Genomic DNA, 17524 nt, shown 5'->3' on the forward strand with positions numbered 1-17524 from the left:
TAAAAAAAATGACATTGGAAAAAAAATGTGCCTTTAGGACGTATGGGCGGAAGTGGCGTTTTGACGTCGCTTCCACCCCGCAGTGTCATGGAGACGAGTGGGCGCCATGTTAGCCTCACTCGTCACCAGGCACAGCAAGGAGACAGACGCAATCACCTCCGCCGCTACCGACGGCCACCGATAAAAATGATCTCGTGGCGAATCCGCCGCAGAGACCACTTTTATCTGAAAGCCAACCTCCGCACGAAAACAGGGATACCGGGGTTATGGCAGCTAGCTGCTGCCATAACGATATCTGCCGTCAAACTTTGGACGTACATCGGCGTGCGGCGGTCGGCAAGCGGTTAAGTGATCACTTAGCATTTATTCTCAGCTACGTAAGAAGCTCAGAGAGCTGGGGGAGGAGAAACAGCAGTACACTGATCTTCCCAGTGAATTTCTGCATTGGGGGGGGGGCGTGTCAGCACAAGTCTGATCATTGGAGAAGAGAAGGCAGAGTTCCCAGCACAGCTAGAAACTAAACACGCTATGCTCTGATGCTCAGCATGGTAGGTTTTTAACAGGAAACCATGGGGAATGGCAGGATCACTTGGGTATTTTACACAAAGGAAGCAAAAAGAACAGAAGCAAAAAGACTCCACTAATGATGAAAGATATTAGGAAAACAGTTAAAATGACTTTATATCCATTTATATTCACTATGAGCTTTATCCAAAGATATTGGGGCTCAGCTTTAATTGTATGGATTACACCCATTATTCATTATCCCAGGAAACAGGCACACACAATGATATGGGCTACATACGATGATCAAGTGCTCAGACAAAATCAGGGCAAAAATTACCCTTTAACCATAAACACAGCCTCAAAAGGGTGTACCCAACTTTAATTTTCCAATTGCAGAATAAAAGCGGGAGTGAACTCCCCAGGACAAGCCAGCACCATGTACAGTAAATAGGTATAAAAATAAAACCTATACTTTGAGTACATCACGGGACACAGAGGGAGGCTATTATTCCTTACTTACTATGTTATACTCCATCTCCAGGTAAATGGACACTGGTAGACCAAATGTCTTTAGAAAGGAAGTGATCCCCTATATAACCCCTCCCATACAGGAAGTACTTCAGTTTCGTAGCAAGCACTTAATCCTGAAAAAGAGGGGAGGGACCTCTGTGTCCCATGATGTACGCAAAGAAAAGGATTTTACAGGTAAGTAGGATGAAAAAAATTGATTTACTTTATCATACATCATGGGACACAGAGTGAGGCTATTATTCCTTACTTACTAGGATGTCCCAGAGCAATAGCCTTGCGGGGAGGGAGACACCCTGCCAAACAAAAATTGCCATCAGACTTTAAACGGCAGCCTGCAGTACACTATGGCTGAAAGCAGAATCCTCGGCTGCTCTAACAACTTGTAGAAACTGGTTAAAAAAAAAAAAACCCAAAGTACTTCCTGTATGGGAGGGGTTATATAGGGGATCACTTCCTGTCTAAAGACCTTTGTTCTACCAATGTCCACTCACCTGGAGATGGAGTACAACCCAGTAAGTAAGGAATAATAGCCTCAGTGTCCCGTGATGTATGATAAAGTAATGTCTTACTAGTAGGAGTCTTTAAGGTGCACAGTTTAGGAGAGATTGTTAGCTCGTTGTTTTAATTACTTCACTCACGCGTGCACATTGTTATTCGCAACGATGGCAAATTGAGTGTGCTGTCAAACACCCAAAACCAAATTTTATAGTCAGACGTTACTGGGGCAGAAAAAAAAAAAAAAAAAAAGAATGATTAGCACAATTATGTCATGTTGGTTCCTCATTTTGGGGGGGGTTCGCATGTGATTCTAGCTTTTTTCTTTATGAAATATATGGAACTTTTAATATAAAAAAAAATCGTATAAAAACTTTTCTTAAATGAATGGTCTGTCCAGTAAAGTCCTACCATAAAATTTGGTTTTGGGTGTTGGAAAGCATGTGGATGTGGTACATTTACAAGCAGCCTGACTTTGTATGAGTGTGCCGTTAATTAATACACTTATGTGCTGTGTCTCCATTATTACTTTAAGGCATTATATTGTAATCCTGCAAGAGTGCTGTCCATTCATCAGTTCCTTTGTTGAACCTTACTGCACTGACGTACAAGGGCAATAGCTCAGGTGGGAAAGGGAGCAAGAAGATTCCGCAATGATGGCGGAAGCTTCAGTTGGAATGGACTACAATAATAAACTAAAGAAATTGTAAAAAAAAAAAAACAATTACATGACACTCTGCATTAGCCCTGTCTATTTGAAATGACCTATAATTCTGGTATTATGCTTTTAGTGTATTAGTTGTATTGCGCTTACTACTGCTTTTCATGAAAATTTAAAACATATCAATTATCATTGGTTAATTAGGTTGTTTCTGCCCTTTGGTGTTTTTATGGATAGAAGGTGATTTTTGGTATTGTTTTGTCTTAACCCTCAAGAGAGTGAATAAACCCAACCCATTGTGCCCATTTGCTGTGAGAATACAGCAACACAATAGATAACTCCCTATTGTACGAAGTGTCATTAAACCTAAAAATTGTATTAGCGTATATCTCTTTAAAAGTACATTTTAAACCTGTGTTTAGACACCCAGCAACATATAGCTTTTTCTTATTTGTATATACCTGGTTGATCCTGCCTTTTCTATGGACCTCCCTATTGTTAGTGGCAACAATATTGCAGCTGTTCCTCTGGCTCCAACAACAAAAAAGCAATAATCAAGGAGGCCTCTACAATTAAGCGCCTACTGCAGGGATCTTCAAACTATGGCCCTCTAGTTGTTTAGGAACTACAATTCCCATCATGCCTAGTCATATCTGTGAATGTTAGAGTTTTACAATGCCTCATGGGATATGTATTTCCGCAACAGCTGGAGGGCAGTAGTTTGAGGATCCCTGCCCTACTGGGAAAAACATGTCACAGGGGGTTCTCCCATGGGTTGAAAACCAAGCTGAAGCTATTTTTTTTTTTTATTACCAAGAGGAGCTCACTATATGCTGAGGCAATGTGCGGATAGGGAGCCATTTTGTTGTACTTCTCGATGTGTCTGATGAACCAGTATTCCACCCAACCAGCACCTGCAAACATTGCAGCCAGTTGGCTGGGACAGATTATTTAGTTTTAGATCTTCTGGCTATTAAGTTGCCACTCTCATTCCTCATAACCTGCCAGCTTCCTGGAAAGGCCATTCACTTTGTCCTCTCCTGTGGAAGCCACCCCACATGGCTTTAGTGGCAGCTGCAGCAGGAAGGACTGGTGACTGACATGTGACTACAATGTCTTTGTCCCTTCTCAGTCCATCACTCTCACCCCTGGCTATCTCTTACTCTTCCTGCTGCTGCTGCTTTGAGGTCAGTCTTTCAGCTGTGGCTGCTCTCCCTTCTGCTGCCTGCCAATTGCCCGCAACAAGCCTAGCACTGGCAGGACTGCTCCTCTTCTCGGGTAAGCAGCGGCAGAGGGGAGAAGGACAGCCACCATATGTGCGGTAGCTGCGGGGAGAGGAAGAGATGGGAGGTGGTCAAAAAAGGACTGAGCAGTGGGCTGAGGCACAAAGACAGATGGCTTAGGAGCCTGTGTCAAGCTGTCACTATTAACCTCATGGTCGAGAATAGAATAGCTGTGTCCGGCGATGAACTCAGCGAAAGGGCTTTTATGATAAGTAACATGAGGGCATCCCAAAGCATTGCCTCCATGAAGGGTGGGCAAACCAAATAAAAAAAATTGGCTTGCCTAAAGCAAAAAGAAGATTAATACCAGCTAGGACTGCCCATAGGCGGTGCTCTGTTCTTTTTCTGCCTGGTGTCCTATTCCTGTATGTTGCGCTATAAACCCTATGGTCAAGAATAGAAGAGTTGGGTCGGTCAATGAACGTAAGAGAAATTACACTTTTGGTTTTAATACCGCTTTGATATTATCAATTGTTTAGTCTTCCAGAGAAATAAGAGAATATAACCATAAAATAGAACAGAACAGAGTAGCCTACAGAGCAAGAAGATGCATATAAAGTAGGAAAAACAATAGGATTTGATTACCTGCAGATTTTGTAAGTTTGCTCATTTACAAAGAAATGAAGGGTCTATAATTTTTTATTATAGGTCTATTTAGAGGATGAACCAAAAATCCAGAAAAAAAAAAAAAAAAAAAACACAATACAAATGTTTTAAAAAGAGTTGCCGTTCAGTGAGTAAAATAAGTATTTGATCCCCAAGGAAACATGACTTAGAACTTGGTGGAGAAACCCTTGTTGGCAAGTACAGAGGTAAGACAATTCTTGTACAGTAAAACCTTGAATTGAGAGCATAATTGGTCCCAGAAACATGTTTGTAATCCAAAGTACTTGTATATCAAAGCAAAATTTCCCCATAAGAAGTAATGGAAACTCAAATGATTTGTCCCACAGCCATTTATTCATAGGTCCGTCAGTTTATAGTCCATATAAAAAGATTATAGCCATGTGATAGGTTGTGTAACCATAAAATGTCCATCCACAAATGGAAGCCTGCACAAGTGGATTAGAAGCAAAATCCAGCAGGAGCTACAGAGTATTAAAGAGAAGAGAGGCGCCTCTAAGTGTAGCAATATGTTGCTAAATGTTGTACCTTCATTAAATGTAACCATATTGCTACACTTAGAGGTGCCTCTCTTCTCTTTTATACCCAGTTGTGACATGACGCTACTTGTATATCAAGTCAAACTTTATTTAAAAATGTTGCTTGTCTTGCAAAACGCTCTCAAACCAAGTTACTCTCAAACCAAGGTTTTACTGTAGTTGGTTACCAGGTTTGCACACATCTCAGGAGGGATTTTGGGTCAATCTATTTTATAGAACTTGTCCAAATCCTTAAATTTTCTTGGCTGACGTTTGGCAACTCGAAATTTCAGCTCCCTCTATAAATTTTCTATAGGATTAAGGTCTGGAGACTGGCTGGGCCACTCCATGACTTTTTTTTTTTTTAAATATCTTTTTATTAAGATTGAACAACATACAGCACAATCGGCTCAGAGAAGAAAAATAAAACAAAGATTTACATTGAAAGAAAATAGCAAGGAATTACACATCCACCCCTACCGGGGCCCTATAATACTGAGTATCTTCTCATCTGGAGCTAGGCAACCAAAACAATGAGCTAGGTATAGTGTGCTTGGCTCTCGCTCAAAATTAATGAGTTATACATGTCAGAAGAAGTTAATCAAGAATGGGGGATTGTCACTAGGTCATGTTCATCACCTCAATTTCATAGTTATTGCAAGAAACATTAGGGCGTACATATATCCTCAAATGTCCATTATAGAAGCTGTGCTGGGCTTAGCCAGCCACTTAAACCACACCTTGTCATATTTTCTGTGACAGCCCCTATTTGCATATGTGTCTTTGTATAACGGGAGGTTATTAACTGTTTCCAAAAGACAAGAGAGGGAGGTGCAACCTTATTCCATGACATAGTTATGGCTTTGCGCGCATAGGAGAGGATCTTGAAATGAATTAGTTTATCTCTTCAAGAGACCAGATGATGAAAGGGTAGGTCCCACTGATCCTCCCAGTCTTCATTGTCTAGCTCAGGAATATCCCTCAACTACCTCTGTCTGAGTAGAGATCAGGGAGAGAGACAAATAGGATATAATAGAGCACAGAAGTAGGCTTCTTCAAGCAGTCAGCGCGAATTGTTTCTTCCAAAGCAGACTGTGTTATCCACAGGGAACTGGCATGGAACAATTAGAAGTATCTGAACAAGTGTTTGGAATATTGTAATCTTCAATCAATGATGTAAATGGGCATAGAGAGCCATTATTAACAATGGGGAAAATAAGCGTGATTCTATATTTGGCCCATACTTGAGGATCTGGTATAGTATATAGATGCGATAAGTTCGGATTTTGCCACAGAGGAGTATTGGGGGATACACCGTTATGTGGCATAGCCTCGCAAGTCAGACCCACCCTCCATGCCCTCAAGGTGGTAACCATGGATTACGTCAGTGGGTATGGTGCCTTAGGACTACGGAAAAAAAGGCCTTCAAGGAATTTAGCACCGCCACCTCCAAGATCATAGAGGTGTTATATCGGTCAGGACACAACCACCATTTAGCTGTTACCAGCTGTGAGGCTAAATAATACTTGTAACAGTCTGGCAGGGCTAATGCTCCTCAGGAGGTAGGCCGCATCAGTGTTTTCAATTTGTATCTTGGAGGACTGGATGCCCATATAAAGGAGAACAGTTGATTAAGCTGTAGAAAAAAGGATTTCGGGAACCATTGGGGAGAGCGCCTAAAAATTAAATTTTGGGAGAATTTTAAATTTTTATCAAATTTATGCTGCCCAATAGGGACAGGGGTAGGTGTTCCTATGCCTTCAGGTTGAGCCTTTGTTGCCTGAAAGACAGGAAACAAATTGAGCTTGAGATAGTCTGTATCATGACTGGAAATATAATATTTAAAGAGGAAGTAAAGCCTCTTTTTTTTTTTAAATACACCCTGCAAGGCATAATGAGCTAGTATGCATAGCATACTAGCTCATTATGAATGACTTACCTGAGATCGAAGCCCCAGCATCGTCCCTCGTTCACCTCCTCCAACATCTATTCCGGAGTGACTTCCGGGTATCGAGGCTCTGGCGCTGTGACTGGCTGGAGCCGCGATGATGTCACTCCCGCGCATGCGCACTGGTGCTGCCACTAACGGCATGATTGCCGTTAGAAATGGCACGCTCAGTGCGCTTGCACCCGATGTCTACGGTGCATGCGCCATAGACATCGGTGGCGCTATTCCTGCAAATATCTCCTAAACCTTTTAGGTTTGGGAGAGATTTCTTGCACCTACAGGTAAGCCTTAATCTAGGCTTACCTGTAGGTTAAAGTGGTTGTAATGGGTTTACAACCACTTTAAAATCTTCCACCTACTGGAGCTGCAACGTCAAAAGGAGCAGACTGGTGAGCGACAGGGTCTATGGGGAACAATAGTGACTTTGACCAGTTAACTCTCAACCCAGTAATGGAAGAAAACGCCTCTAAAGTCTGAAGTGCCCCTTCTAGAGAGGGACCTGCATCATTTAAAAACAGCAGCAAGCCGTCCGCATCTAGAGCTACCCTTTCCTCCAGCCATGCAATCTTTAATCCTTGAATGAGTGGAGAGACCCGAAGGTTAATGTGCTTGTTCTTGAGCCACTCTTTTGTTGCCTTGGCAGTATGTTTTGAGTCACTGTCATGCTGAAAAAACACAAGACCCATCTTGAGTGTTCTGGCTGAGGGAAGAAGGTTCTCAAAGATTTTACAATACATAGCCCCCTTAATGCGGCAAAATCGGCTTTTACCTTTAGCAGAGAAACAGCCCCAAAACATAATGTTTCCACCTTCATGCTTTCCAGTAGGGATGGTGTTCTTCGGGTCATAGTCAACATTTTTCTTCCTGCAAACACGGCGAGTTGAGTTAATGCCAAAGCGTTACATTTTGGTCTTACCTGATCACAGCAATTTCTTTCAAACCTTTTCAGAATCATTTGGATGTTCATTGGCAAACTTCAGACGGGCCTGTACTTGTGCCTTCTTGAGGAGGGGGACCTTGCGAGCACTGGAGGATTTCAATACATAGCGGCATATTGTGTTACCAATGGTTTGTTTGGTGACACTGGTCCCAACTGCCTTGGAATAATTCACAAGCTCCTTCTGTGTAGTTCTGGGCTGATCCCTCACTTTTCTCAGGATCAGCCTTACCCCATTAAGTGAAATTTTGCATGAAGCTCCAGACAGAGGGCGATTGATGGTTATTTTGTATTTCTACCATTTGCAAATAATCGCGCCAACAGTTGTCTCCTTCTCCCCAAGCCTTTTGCTGATGGTCTTTGCAGCCCATTCCAGACTTGTGCAAGTCTACAGTCTTGTCCCTGACGTTCCTTTGACAGCTCTTTGGTGTTTCCCATGATGGTTAGGTTTGAATGGAAGAAAGATTCTGTGGACAGGTGTCTTATACATATAACGAGGAGTTGTTAGATTAGTCCTGTCAATTTTAAGAAGGTGCTCCTGTGTACCACATACTTTAGCCAGTCTGTGGGAGCCAGATTGATTGTTGGTTGGTAGGAGATCAAAAACTTTTTTACTCACTGAACTGCAACTCAGTTTATAACATTTTAATAATGTGTTTTTTTTCTCAATTATTGGTTGATATTCTGTTTCAATCTTTTTAAATACACCTATGATAAAAAAATTAGACCCTTCATTTCTTTGTAAGTGGGCAAACTTACAAAATCTGCAGGGAATCAAAATTATTTTCCCCACTGTATTGTCACATGCAGAGGTATCACATGAAGACCTCCATTACAATCAGATGACAATATGTCAACCATTTAACATTATGGTGCAAGGTGCACTTTACATTTATAATCATTAAGCCTGTACTTTAAAAACTTTAGGCTGACCGTCAAAGCAACCACATCACCAGGAACCATACTGGTTTAGTGACTTTCCATTACAATATGACCTTAGCAGCTACCTAGATCAGGATCACAAATGTGATCACAACACTGAGAAACACATCCAAAAAAGCAATTGCTATTTATAAACATAAGAGCCTATCAGAAAAAGGTCCCCCAGCCCATGACAGATCTACTGGGGATAAACTTCAAATGGATGGTTAAAGTATTATAGTTCTGAAAAAAGTGGCTGGATATTTACCTTTTCCTTATTGGTTATTTTCTCCTCAAGGACACCGTTGATTTTTCTTAGCTTGTCAATCTCATCCTGCAGGTCACGCACATCACACTTATGCTGGTATCTTTGATTCTGCAGCTCTTCCTTCAAAGAAGAGCTTTAGAAAAAGGAGATGATGAGATTTATTATGTATTTTTACTCCTATATAGAGCCAACCTATTATAAAACTCTATAAAAGCACATTGAGCAATTCACCTCAATCCTCAACAGACTGTATCAGAGATGTGTTTTTTGATTTGGGCCATCAATCTGTGACAGATTGCAGAGATATGATTTTTGATTTGGAACAATTATCAATCCTCAACCCAGAGAACCTTACAGTTAAGTGTCACTACAAAGTCAGGTAACCACACACACAGGCCAATCTAATCAGAAAATGTGTGTCATCCTAGCATTCTAAAAAGTTTTCTTTTATAATAAGTTGGGACTTATGTAATGTGTTGGTGATTTGGGGGGGTGGGAGATAAAGGTGGACTCTTACAGAAATACATGAGTAAATAAATGATTTCCAGGAGCTGACTAAAGCTTAAAGTGAGTGGAAATGATCACCTTGTAAAACAACCTTTTCCGTTTTAAATCAAAATGAAAGGCAAAACATTTTTGTATACGTACAAACAAAAAAAAAAACAAAACATAAATACTTTTTTTTTTTTTAAATACATGAATACATTCCCCCTGTTCTCAGCTGCATAAGAGCTGGGGGGAGAAGTAGCTGCACACTGAACTTGCCAGTGAATGGCTGTGCAACAGGGGCGTGTCAAGACATATCTAATCATTGGAGGAGAGAATACGGAGTTCCCAGTATAGCTAGAGAACTGACCATGGTGTGCTCTCCTGCTTAGTGTGGTCAGTTTTTAATTGGAAAGCAAGGGGACTAGCAGGAACACTTGGAATTTCACATAAATGTAGCAATACAAGGAGAACAGGAGACTCTCATACAAGTACATGGTATAGCAGGCACATATCAGGAATATGAAGTATTGGGTTAACAAACTTTACCACTTGCCTACCAGGCCAATTCTGACATTTCTCTCCCACATGCAAAAATAATTGTTTTGCTAGAAAATTACACAGAACCCCCAAACATTATATATGTTTTTTTAGCAGAGACCCTAGAGAATAAAATTGTTGCAACTTTTTATCTCGCACGGAATTTGCATTACGCTAAATAGATACCCAACATGTCACGCTTCAAAATTGCACACGCTCGTGGTAGGACGCCAAACTTCGGTACTTAAAATTTTTTACAGGTTACATGTTTTAACGTTACAGAGGAAGTCTAATGCTAGAATTATTGCTCCCACTTTAATGTTAGTGGCGATACCTCACATGTGGTTTGAACGTCGTTTACATATGTGGCTTGCTTCTGCGAGTGAGTACGCGGGGACAAAGGCACTTAAAAAAAATAAATAAAAAATGTATTTAACTTATTGTTAATATTACTTTTATTTTTCTAGTTTGAAGCTTTGATACATTTTTTATCACTTTTATTCCTATTACAAGGGATGCAAACATCCCTTGTAATAGGAATAGTGCGTGACAGGTCCTCTTTACAGTGAGATCTGGGGTCAAAAAGTCCCCAGATCTCACCTCTAGGCTGAGAAGCCTTAAAAAAAAAAAAAAAAAAAAAAGGAAGGAAGGAAGGAAGGAAGGAAGGAAGGATGGATCCTGGCTTCCCAGCCGAGGCGGCTGCATTTTTTTCAAATGCAGAGGCCAGGCGTGACGTCACACCATCAGGCCCGGCCTCCATACAATCAGAGGCTCGGAGGACCATCTGGCCCGCTGGAAATCTCTATTGTCAACATCCTCCGCCGGTCGGTTCCTTCTCCGGTTCACTGATGGCAGGGGCGAGTCCGGAGAAGCACCGGAGAAGCACCGGAGGGCGGCGGGATGGGACGTCCTCTCCCATCACCTACAAGAACGATCAAGCCGCTATGATTGTTCTTATTGTGCAGGGAATCGCCGGCTCTAAAAGTAGATATCTGAATGATGCCTGTAACTGCAGTTATTCAGATATCACTGCTCAAATTCGACTACGTCATATGACGTTGGGCAGGCGGGAAGCGGTTAAACAGCCCATAGACGATTGAGTTTTTATTCAAACAGCGAGTTGAAGGAATAAAAAAACCTAACCCGATTCCCCCATGCACACATTCAAGGTGGATTCACTCCCGCTGAGCTATTTTTCTGAAAGTGAATTCCGGAATTCTCCAGTGTCAGAACACTCTGATTTACAACACCCCGACCCAGGGGTCAAGTCCTGTGAAAAAAAAAAAAAAAAATACAGTGCGCAGCAGCACCCAACTCACCCCACATCACACACAGCTCTCTGTGCACCAGTCTCACTTTCCCCTTAGCAGCCACAGCACCGCCTTGCTCAGCTCAACCTCTGCCTCCTCACGTCTCAGCCTCCCGTTCTCTTGCCTCATGTCCAGCAGCTTCCGCCCCGCCGCCTCCTGCTAAACTGTTGTACCTAGCCGACCCCAGTTTGAGGTGGCACAGAGCTGCACATGCAGTTGGACTGGGCGCTGAGAGAGGAGGAGCCGCCGCACACCTCATACCTGCCACTTCAGCCCCGGAGGATTTGGCAATGATCGGAGCACTTTTTACAATTTGGCACTGCGCTGCTTTAATTGGTAATTGCGCAGTCATGCAATGCTGTACCCTAACGAAATTTGTGTCCTTTTTTCCCCACAAATATAGCTTTCTTTTGATGGTATTGGATTGCCTCTGCGGTTTATATTTTTTGCGATATAAATGGAAAAAGACCAAAAATTTTGAAAAAAAAAATATATTTTCTACTTTTTGTTATAAAAAAAATGTTAATAAACTCAATTTTAGTTATACATTTAGGCCAAAATCTATTTAGCCACTTTGGTAAAAAAAAAATGTCAAGAAGCGTATATTTATTGGTTTGAGCAAAAGTTATATCTACAAACTATGGTACATTTTCTGGAATTTACACAGCTTTTAGTTTATGACTGCCTATGTAATTTCTTGAGGTGCTAAAATGCCAGGGCAGTACAAACCCCACCCAAATGACCCCATTTTGGAAAGTAGACACCCCAAGGAAATTGCTGAGAGGCATGTTGAGCCCATTGAATATTTTATTTTTTTGTCACAAGTGATTGAAAAATGACAAAAAATAAAATAAAATTACAAAAAGTTGTCACTAAATGATATATTGCTCACACATGCCATGGTGATATGTGGAATTACACCCCAAAATACATTCTGCTGCTTCTCCTGAGTATGGGGATACCTCATGTGTCAGACATTTTCTGAGCCTAGCCGCGTACAGGACCCCAAAAACCAATCATTGCCTTCAGGCTTTCTAAGGGTGTAAATTTTTTATTTCACTCCTCACTACCTGTCACAGTTTTGAAGGCCATAAAATGCCCAGATAGCACAACACCCCCCCAAATGACCCCATTTTGGAAAGTAGACACCCCAAGCTATTTGCTGATAGGAATGTTGAGTCCATGGAATATTTTTTATTTTGCCACAAGTTTCGGGAAAATTACAATTTTTTTTTTTACACAATGTTGTCACTAAATGATGTACTGTTCAAACATGGCATGGTTATATGCTTCTCCCGAGTACGGGGATACCACTTGTGTGGAACTTTTTGGCAGTCTAACCGCGTACAGGACCCCCAAAACCAATCACTGCCTGACTTTCAAAGTGTGTACATTTTTTATTTCACTCCGCCCTGCCTATCACAGTTTCGGAGGCCATGAAATGCCCAGATAGCACAACCCCCACCCCCAAATGACCCCATTTTGGAAAGTAGACACAAAGTTTTGAAAATTGAAAAAAAAAAAAAAATAATAATAATTTTTCTTTTCTTTCTTAATTTTCAAAAATAAATGAGATCTGCAAAATACTCACCATGCCTTGGGGTGTCTACCTTCGAAAATGGAGTCATTGGGGGGGTTTGTGCTATCTGGACATTTCAGGGCCTCCGTAACTGATCAGTAGTGAGGAGTAAAATCACAATTTTACGCCTTTAGAAAGCCTGGAAGCGGTGCTTGGTTTTTGGGGTCCTGTACGCGGCTAGGCTCCCAAAAAGTCTCACACATGTGGTACCCCTGTACACAGAAGTAGCAGAATGTATTTTGTGGTGTAATTGCACATTTAGCCATGCCATGTTTGAATATATCATTTAGTGACAACTTTGTCTTAAAAAAAAAAAAAAAAAATTGTAATTTTCCCAAAACTTGTGGCAAAATATCAAATATTCCATGGACACAACATGCCTATTAGCAAAAAGCTTGAAGTGTCTTCTTTCCAAATTGGGGTCATTTAGGGGGGTTTTGTGCTATCTTGACATTTCAGGGCCTCCGAAACTGTGATAGGTAGTGAGGAAGTCAAATCACCATTTTACACCCTTAGAAAGCCTGACGGCAGTGATTGGTTTTCGGGGTCCTGTACACGGGTAGGCTCCAAAAAAAGTCTCACACATGTGGTATCCCCGTACTTAGGAGAAGCAGCAGAATGTATTTTGCCTCTCATGTAGCTGGCTTACTGCATTTGGATTGGGAAGTTGGGCCACAGCACCGTCTGGAAACAGAAGGGCTGTGATGATCTGTTCCTGGAATTTAAGGAAGGATCCAGTTTGTCCTGAAGCTTTGTATAGCACATAAGCATTTAGCAGAGCCAATTGAAATAAGTATACAGACACTTTTTTGTACCAGCGTCTGGCCTTACAGGGCAATTAGGTATGGCGCTAACAACTGGTCGTTGAGGTCCACCTCTCCCATATTAAGGTTATATTCGTGGACACAGAGGGGTTTCTCCAAAACACCAGTTGCCGTAGGAATTTGGACCGTCGTGTCTGCGTGAAGGGAGGACAGAACGAAAAATTCTGATTATCCCTCCACTTCACAGCGAGCAAATTATTACACTTTAAGCAGGCTCTCTCCCCCAGCCTAAGACAGGAATCTACAAGCCGCTGGGGTAAAGCCCCGACGATTAGATCGCACAGTGCCACATGCGCCAATTCTGTGATCAAACAAGTGACTAAAAAGTGGCACGCTCGTGTAATTGTCCACATACAAATGGTACCCCTTTCCGAATAAGGGTGACATCAAGTCCCACACAATCTTGTCAGCGCTCCCTATGTAATCTGGGCAGTTCGGCGGCTCCACGTGACTATCTCTTCCCTCGTAAACCATAAAACTATATGTATAGCCTGATGCCCTGTCACAGAGCTTATACATCTTGACCCCATATCTGGCACGCTTGCTGGGAAGATACTGTTTGAAAGACAAGCGGCTAGAAAACTCAATCAGGCACTCATCAATGCAGACAACTTGATGGGGAGTAAACAAGGCTGCAAACCGTTGGTTGAAGTGGTTTACGAGGGGCCAAATTTTGTACAGCCGATCGTATCCAGGGTCACCTTGAGGACAACAGAGTTCATTGTCGTTGAAGTGCACGAACCACAAGATCTGCTTGTATCGTGCCCTGGCCATGTAGGCAGAGAACACGGGCATATGGTGAATTGGGTCAATGGACCAATATGACCGCAATTCACTCTTTTTGGTTATGCCCATGAGGAGGGATAGGCCCAGAGAGGTCTTAAATTTGGAAACCGTAATTGGTCTCCAATCTCTGCAAGGGTCAAATGGGGATTAGCGGCGATTGACTAGCATACAAATTGTTTTGGTCCATAATACATCTATAGAGATCTTCCGTGAAAAACAGCGAATAAAAATCAAGTGACGTAAAATCAACTGTTTGGGCACGACGGGCCTGTGTTTGTTTTCTTCTTGGTGGCTGCGGTACACTACTTGTGCTTGCCACCTCACCAGCTTGAACTGCACTTATGGGACTCGCCATGTCACCACGTGTTACTGCAGTGCTGGTTTGACTACGACCAGGATGTACTAGGTCGCTGGTGCTTGCCAGTTCACCAGGATGAGCGGCGCTAGTACCGGCTCTCTGCTCCATACGGGAGCCCTGCGGTTCTTGCACCTCAACGACAGCAGAAGATCGGTGTCTGGTATGCCTGACCTTGGCAGGGACCACAACTCCATCATCAGAGCTATCTGTCAGGGTGGTGCTGCTATCTACAGGATTGCATTCCGAGTTTGAATCTGACAGATGAGCGACTTCCTCTTCACTACCTGTCATGCTCAGACACGTGTAGGCCTCTTCACTAGTGTACCTTTGATTTGACATTTGGGTCTCTAAATTTACTGGTACACCAATGAGACTCATAGGTAAAAAAGCTCCTGACTATCAGCGGCTGATCCAAACGCTACCAAAAAAAAACTGTTATCGGTCACAGGGATCAGGCTTGACTCTGCGAACGCTGCAGTTACGTGTGTTCTGTTTTGTAAGTGACAGTGATCAATTGATACTGCACTTGGGTGGGCTGGGCAGAGGGGCTAAACACAGGTGCTAGCAGGTATCTGGGCTGATACCGCTAACACTGAGTTTTTGGGAACCCTAAACTGCTGGGGACGCTAGTGTAGATCTGATCAGATCAGATATTGATCTGTTCAGACACTATACTACTAAGAGAGGTGTATGGTGCATGCGTGGGTGTTGGCGCTACTGGCTCTAATCTGACACTGCCTGGGGCGACGCAGACCCTGACTGACGCTAAAACCTAACTGATATCACCCCCCGGTTGATCAGGTGGTTAAACCTTTATTGGGTAATATACGGCGGGTGACCTGATGCTATAAAAAAAACAAACTAACCAGTGTCACCCGTAACACTAATACGGTGATCACTGGTGACAGGGGGTGAAATGGTTAACTAGGGGGCAATCAGGGGGTTAAAACCTTTGTTAGGTTATATATGGGGGGCTAACTAGCGTCACCAGTGTCACAAATACGGCGATCGATTAGTGACACTGGCGACAGGGGATGAAAGGGTTAAGGGGGGGCGATCAAGGGGTTAAATCTTTAGTGGGGGTAACCTAGACCTAATGGGGGCTACTACTAACTGCCCTAACACTTATTTCAGTCACAAATGACATCAATCAAAACTTCACTGGTGACACAGTGACAGGGAGTGAAAGTTAACTGGGGGGGGGGGGATGGGGGGGGGGGCGCGCAAGTGTACCTATGTGTACTGGTGTTAGTGTATTGTTGGTGCAACTCACGGTTAGATGTCCTCTCTCTCACTGGAATCGAAAAGACTCCATGAGGAGAGATGACATCACTTCCTTCTGTCTGTGTTTACACAGACAGGGGAAGGTTTTAATTTGTTAGGAGCGTTTACCAGGTCCAGACCATAAATCATTGGTCCGGCCCTGGGGACTGACCGCTCTCCTAACAAACCCGACTGTCACGGGGGGTGTGATTGCGCCGCTCACGGGGAGGATGGGATGTACATGTACGCCTATTTGCCCACCCGTGCCATTCTGCCAACGTACATCGGCGTGCGGCGGTAAAAGGTAAAAGGTAAGGTTAAAAAAAACCTTCTGATTATTATTATACAGGATTTATATAGCGCCGACAGTTTAGAACCACTTTAAGCTCTACACCTCTTTCGTTTGCATGCCATGTCAAAGCTAGAGAATTAGGTTTTTAGGGATGACAGACCTGAAGGCAGGAATGAAGAGGAAGCTGCAAAGTAAACAAAGAAGAAAGTTGTGACACCATCTGTATCACCACAAAATATGTAAGTCAGTCGGTTGACTTACATTTCCATCTTCAAACTTCTGATGAAATCTTGTTTTGTGTTCATGGCACGTGATGATACGGTGACAACGTCTGACACAACACTGCTCAGTTCAAGTAGCAGGTCTGTCAAATTTATCACTGGAGTGCCTGGTGATAGAGAAAATGTTACACACTGCATGAAAATGTAATAGGTAAATGCAATTACGTAACATTGGTAAAGGTTAAAAAAAAAAGGCTTGAAAGCATGAAATCACATCTAAGACTATACAGTCTTCATTGTTTGAAGATACAGTACATCCTTGGCATAACAGTCTGGTATGCATGTATTAAACTTTCACAAAACACGAGCTTCACTTTTTTTTTGCTGTACAGACTTTTTCTTATTCTGTATTGTTTTCCAGTGCCTATGGCCCCATTACGAAAATGTAATGATAAAACTGTTCAGAAAACCACATTAAACAATATAAATTTATAAGATCAGTAGACACACACTTGCAGATGGTGAAGCCACTGGCTTTACAACTGTGAAGGCACTTGTTTCACTCCAAATACTGTCTGCTTTGGGCTCTTCAGGATCTAGAGGAAAAAAAACAAACATAATTGATGTGTATTTATGGAAATTTGTCATGCACAAATCCTCTTACAACATTCTAGTTGCTAACCGACTCACATCAGGGCCTTTTATGGACCAGTTATGTATTCAGTTACGCTATGTTCACACCTATGCATCTTTGCGTGCTGCCACGGCAGCGCATTCAAATGAATAGGCTGCCATGCCTGCATTTCTGGAAAAAAATGAAAAAAGGGTCCATGCATCTGCAAAAACGCGGCCGCAGGGAAATCGCATGGTCTTTTTGACCATGCGATCTCCCTGTGGTTCCTGCACCTGAACTGCAATTTTACATGCATGGCGGTGCCATTTAGAATGAATGGCAGCCTGCACGTTTCCGCAGAGAAGTGCGTCTTCAATGCGGGTGGTTGTGGGAGTCGCTGCAATTCCCGCAGCCATATGCAGAAGTGTGAACCTAGGGTTAAGGCATGAAGGCTAAAGGAACCAGGTTGTTGCAGTAATGGATCAGTGATTTAGGTAGCACTGAAGGAGTTCACAGGAGGAAAAAGGTTCTCTCCTTGCTTAGACTGGCAACAATGAAA

The 17524-nt window shown here is 42.6% G+C and overlaps 1 protein-coding gene across 2 annotated transcripts in view; it reads right to left on the reverse strand.

The window, feature by feature from the left end:
* Positions 1-17524, reverse strand: part of SPAG5 (sperm associated antigen 5) — a 184872-nt gene that overhangs the window by 39022 nt on the left and 128326 nt on the right. For both annotated transcript variants that reach the window (XM_073616771.1, XM_073616770.1), the window contains exons 19-21: positions 16865-16948; positions 16393-16519; positions 8694-8826 (exon numbers count right to left, since the gene is read on the reverse strand). In XM_073616771.1, coding sequence (XP_073472872.1) covers positions 8694-8826; positions 16393-16519; positions 16865-16948 — 344 coding nt within the window. The remainder of the gene's footprint in view (positions 1-8693; positions 8827-16392; positions 16520-16864; positions 16949-17524) is intronic.

The sequence above is a fragment of the Aquarana catesbeiana genome, linkage group LG02 (assembly GCF_042186555.1).
Source record: "Aquarana catesbeiana isolate 2022-GZ linkage group LG02, ASM4218655v1, whole genome shotgun sequence".
Lineage (NCBI taxonomy): Eukaryota > Metazoa > Chordata > Amphibia > Anura > Ranidae > Aquarana > Aquarana catesbeiana.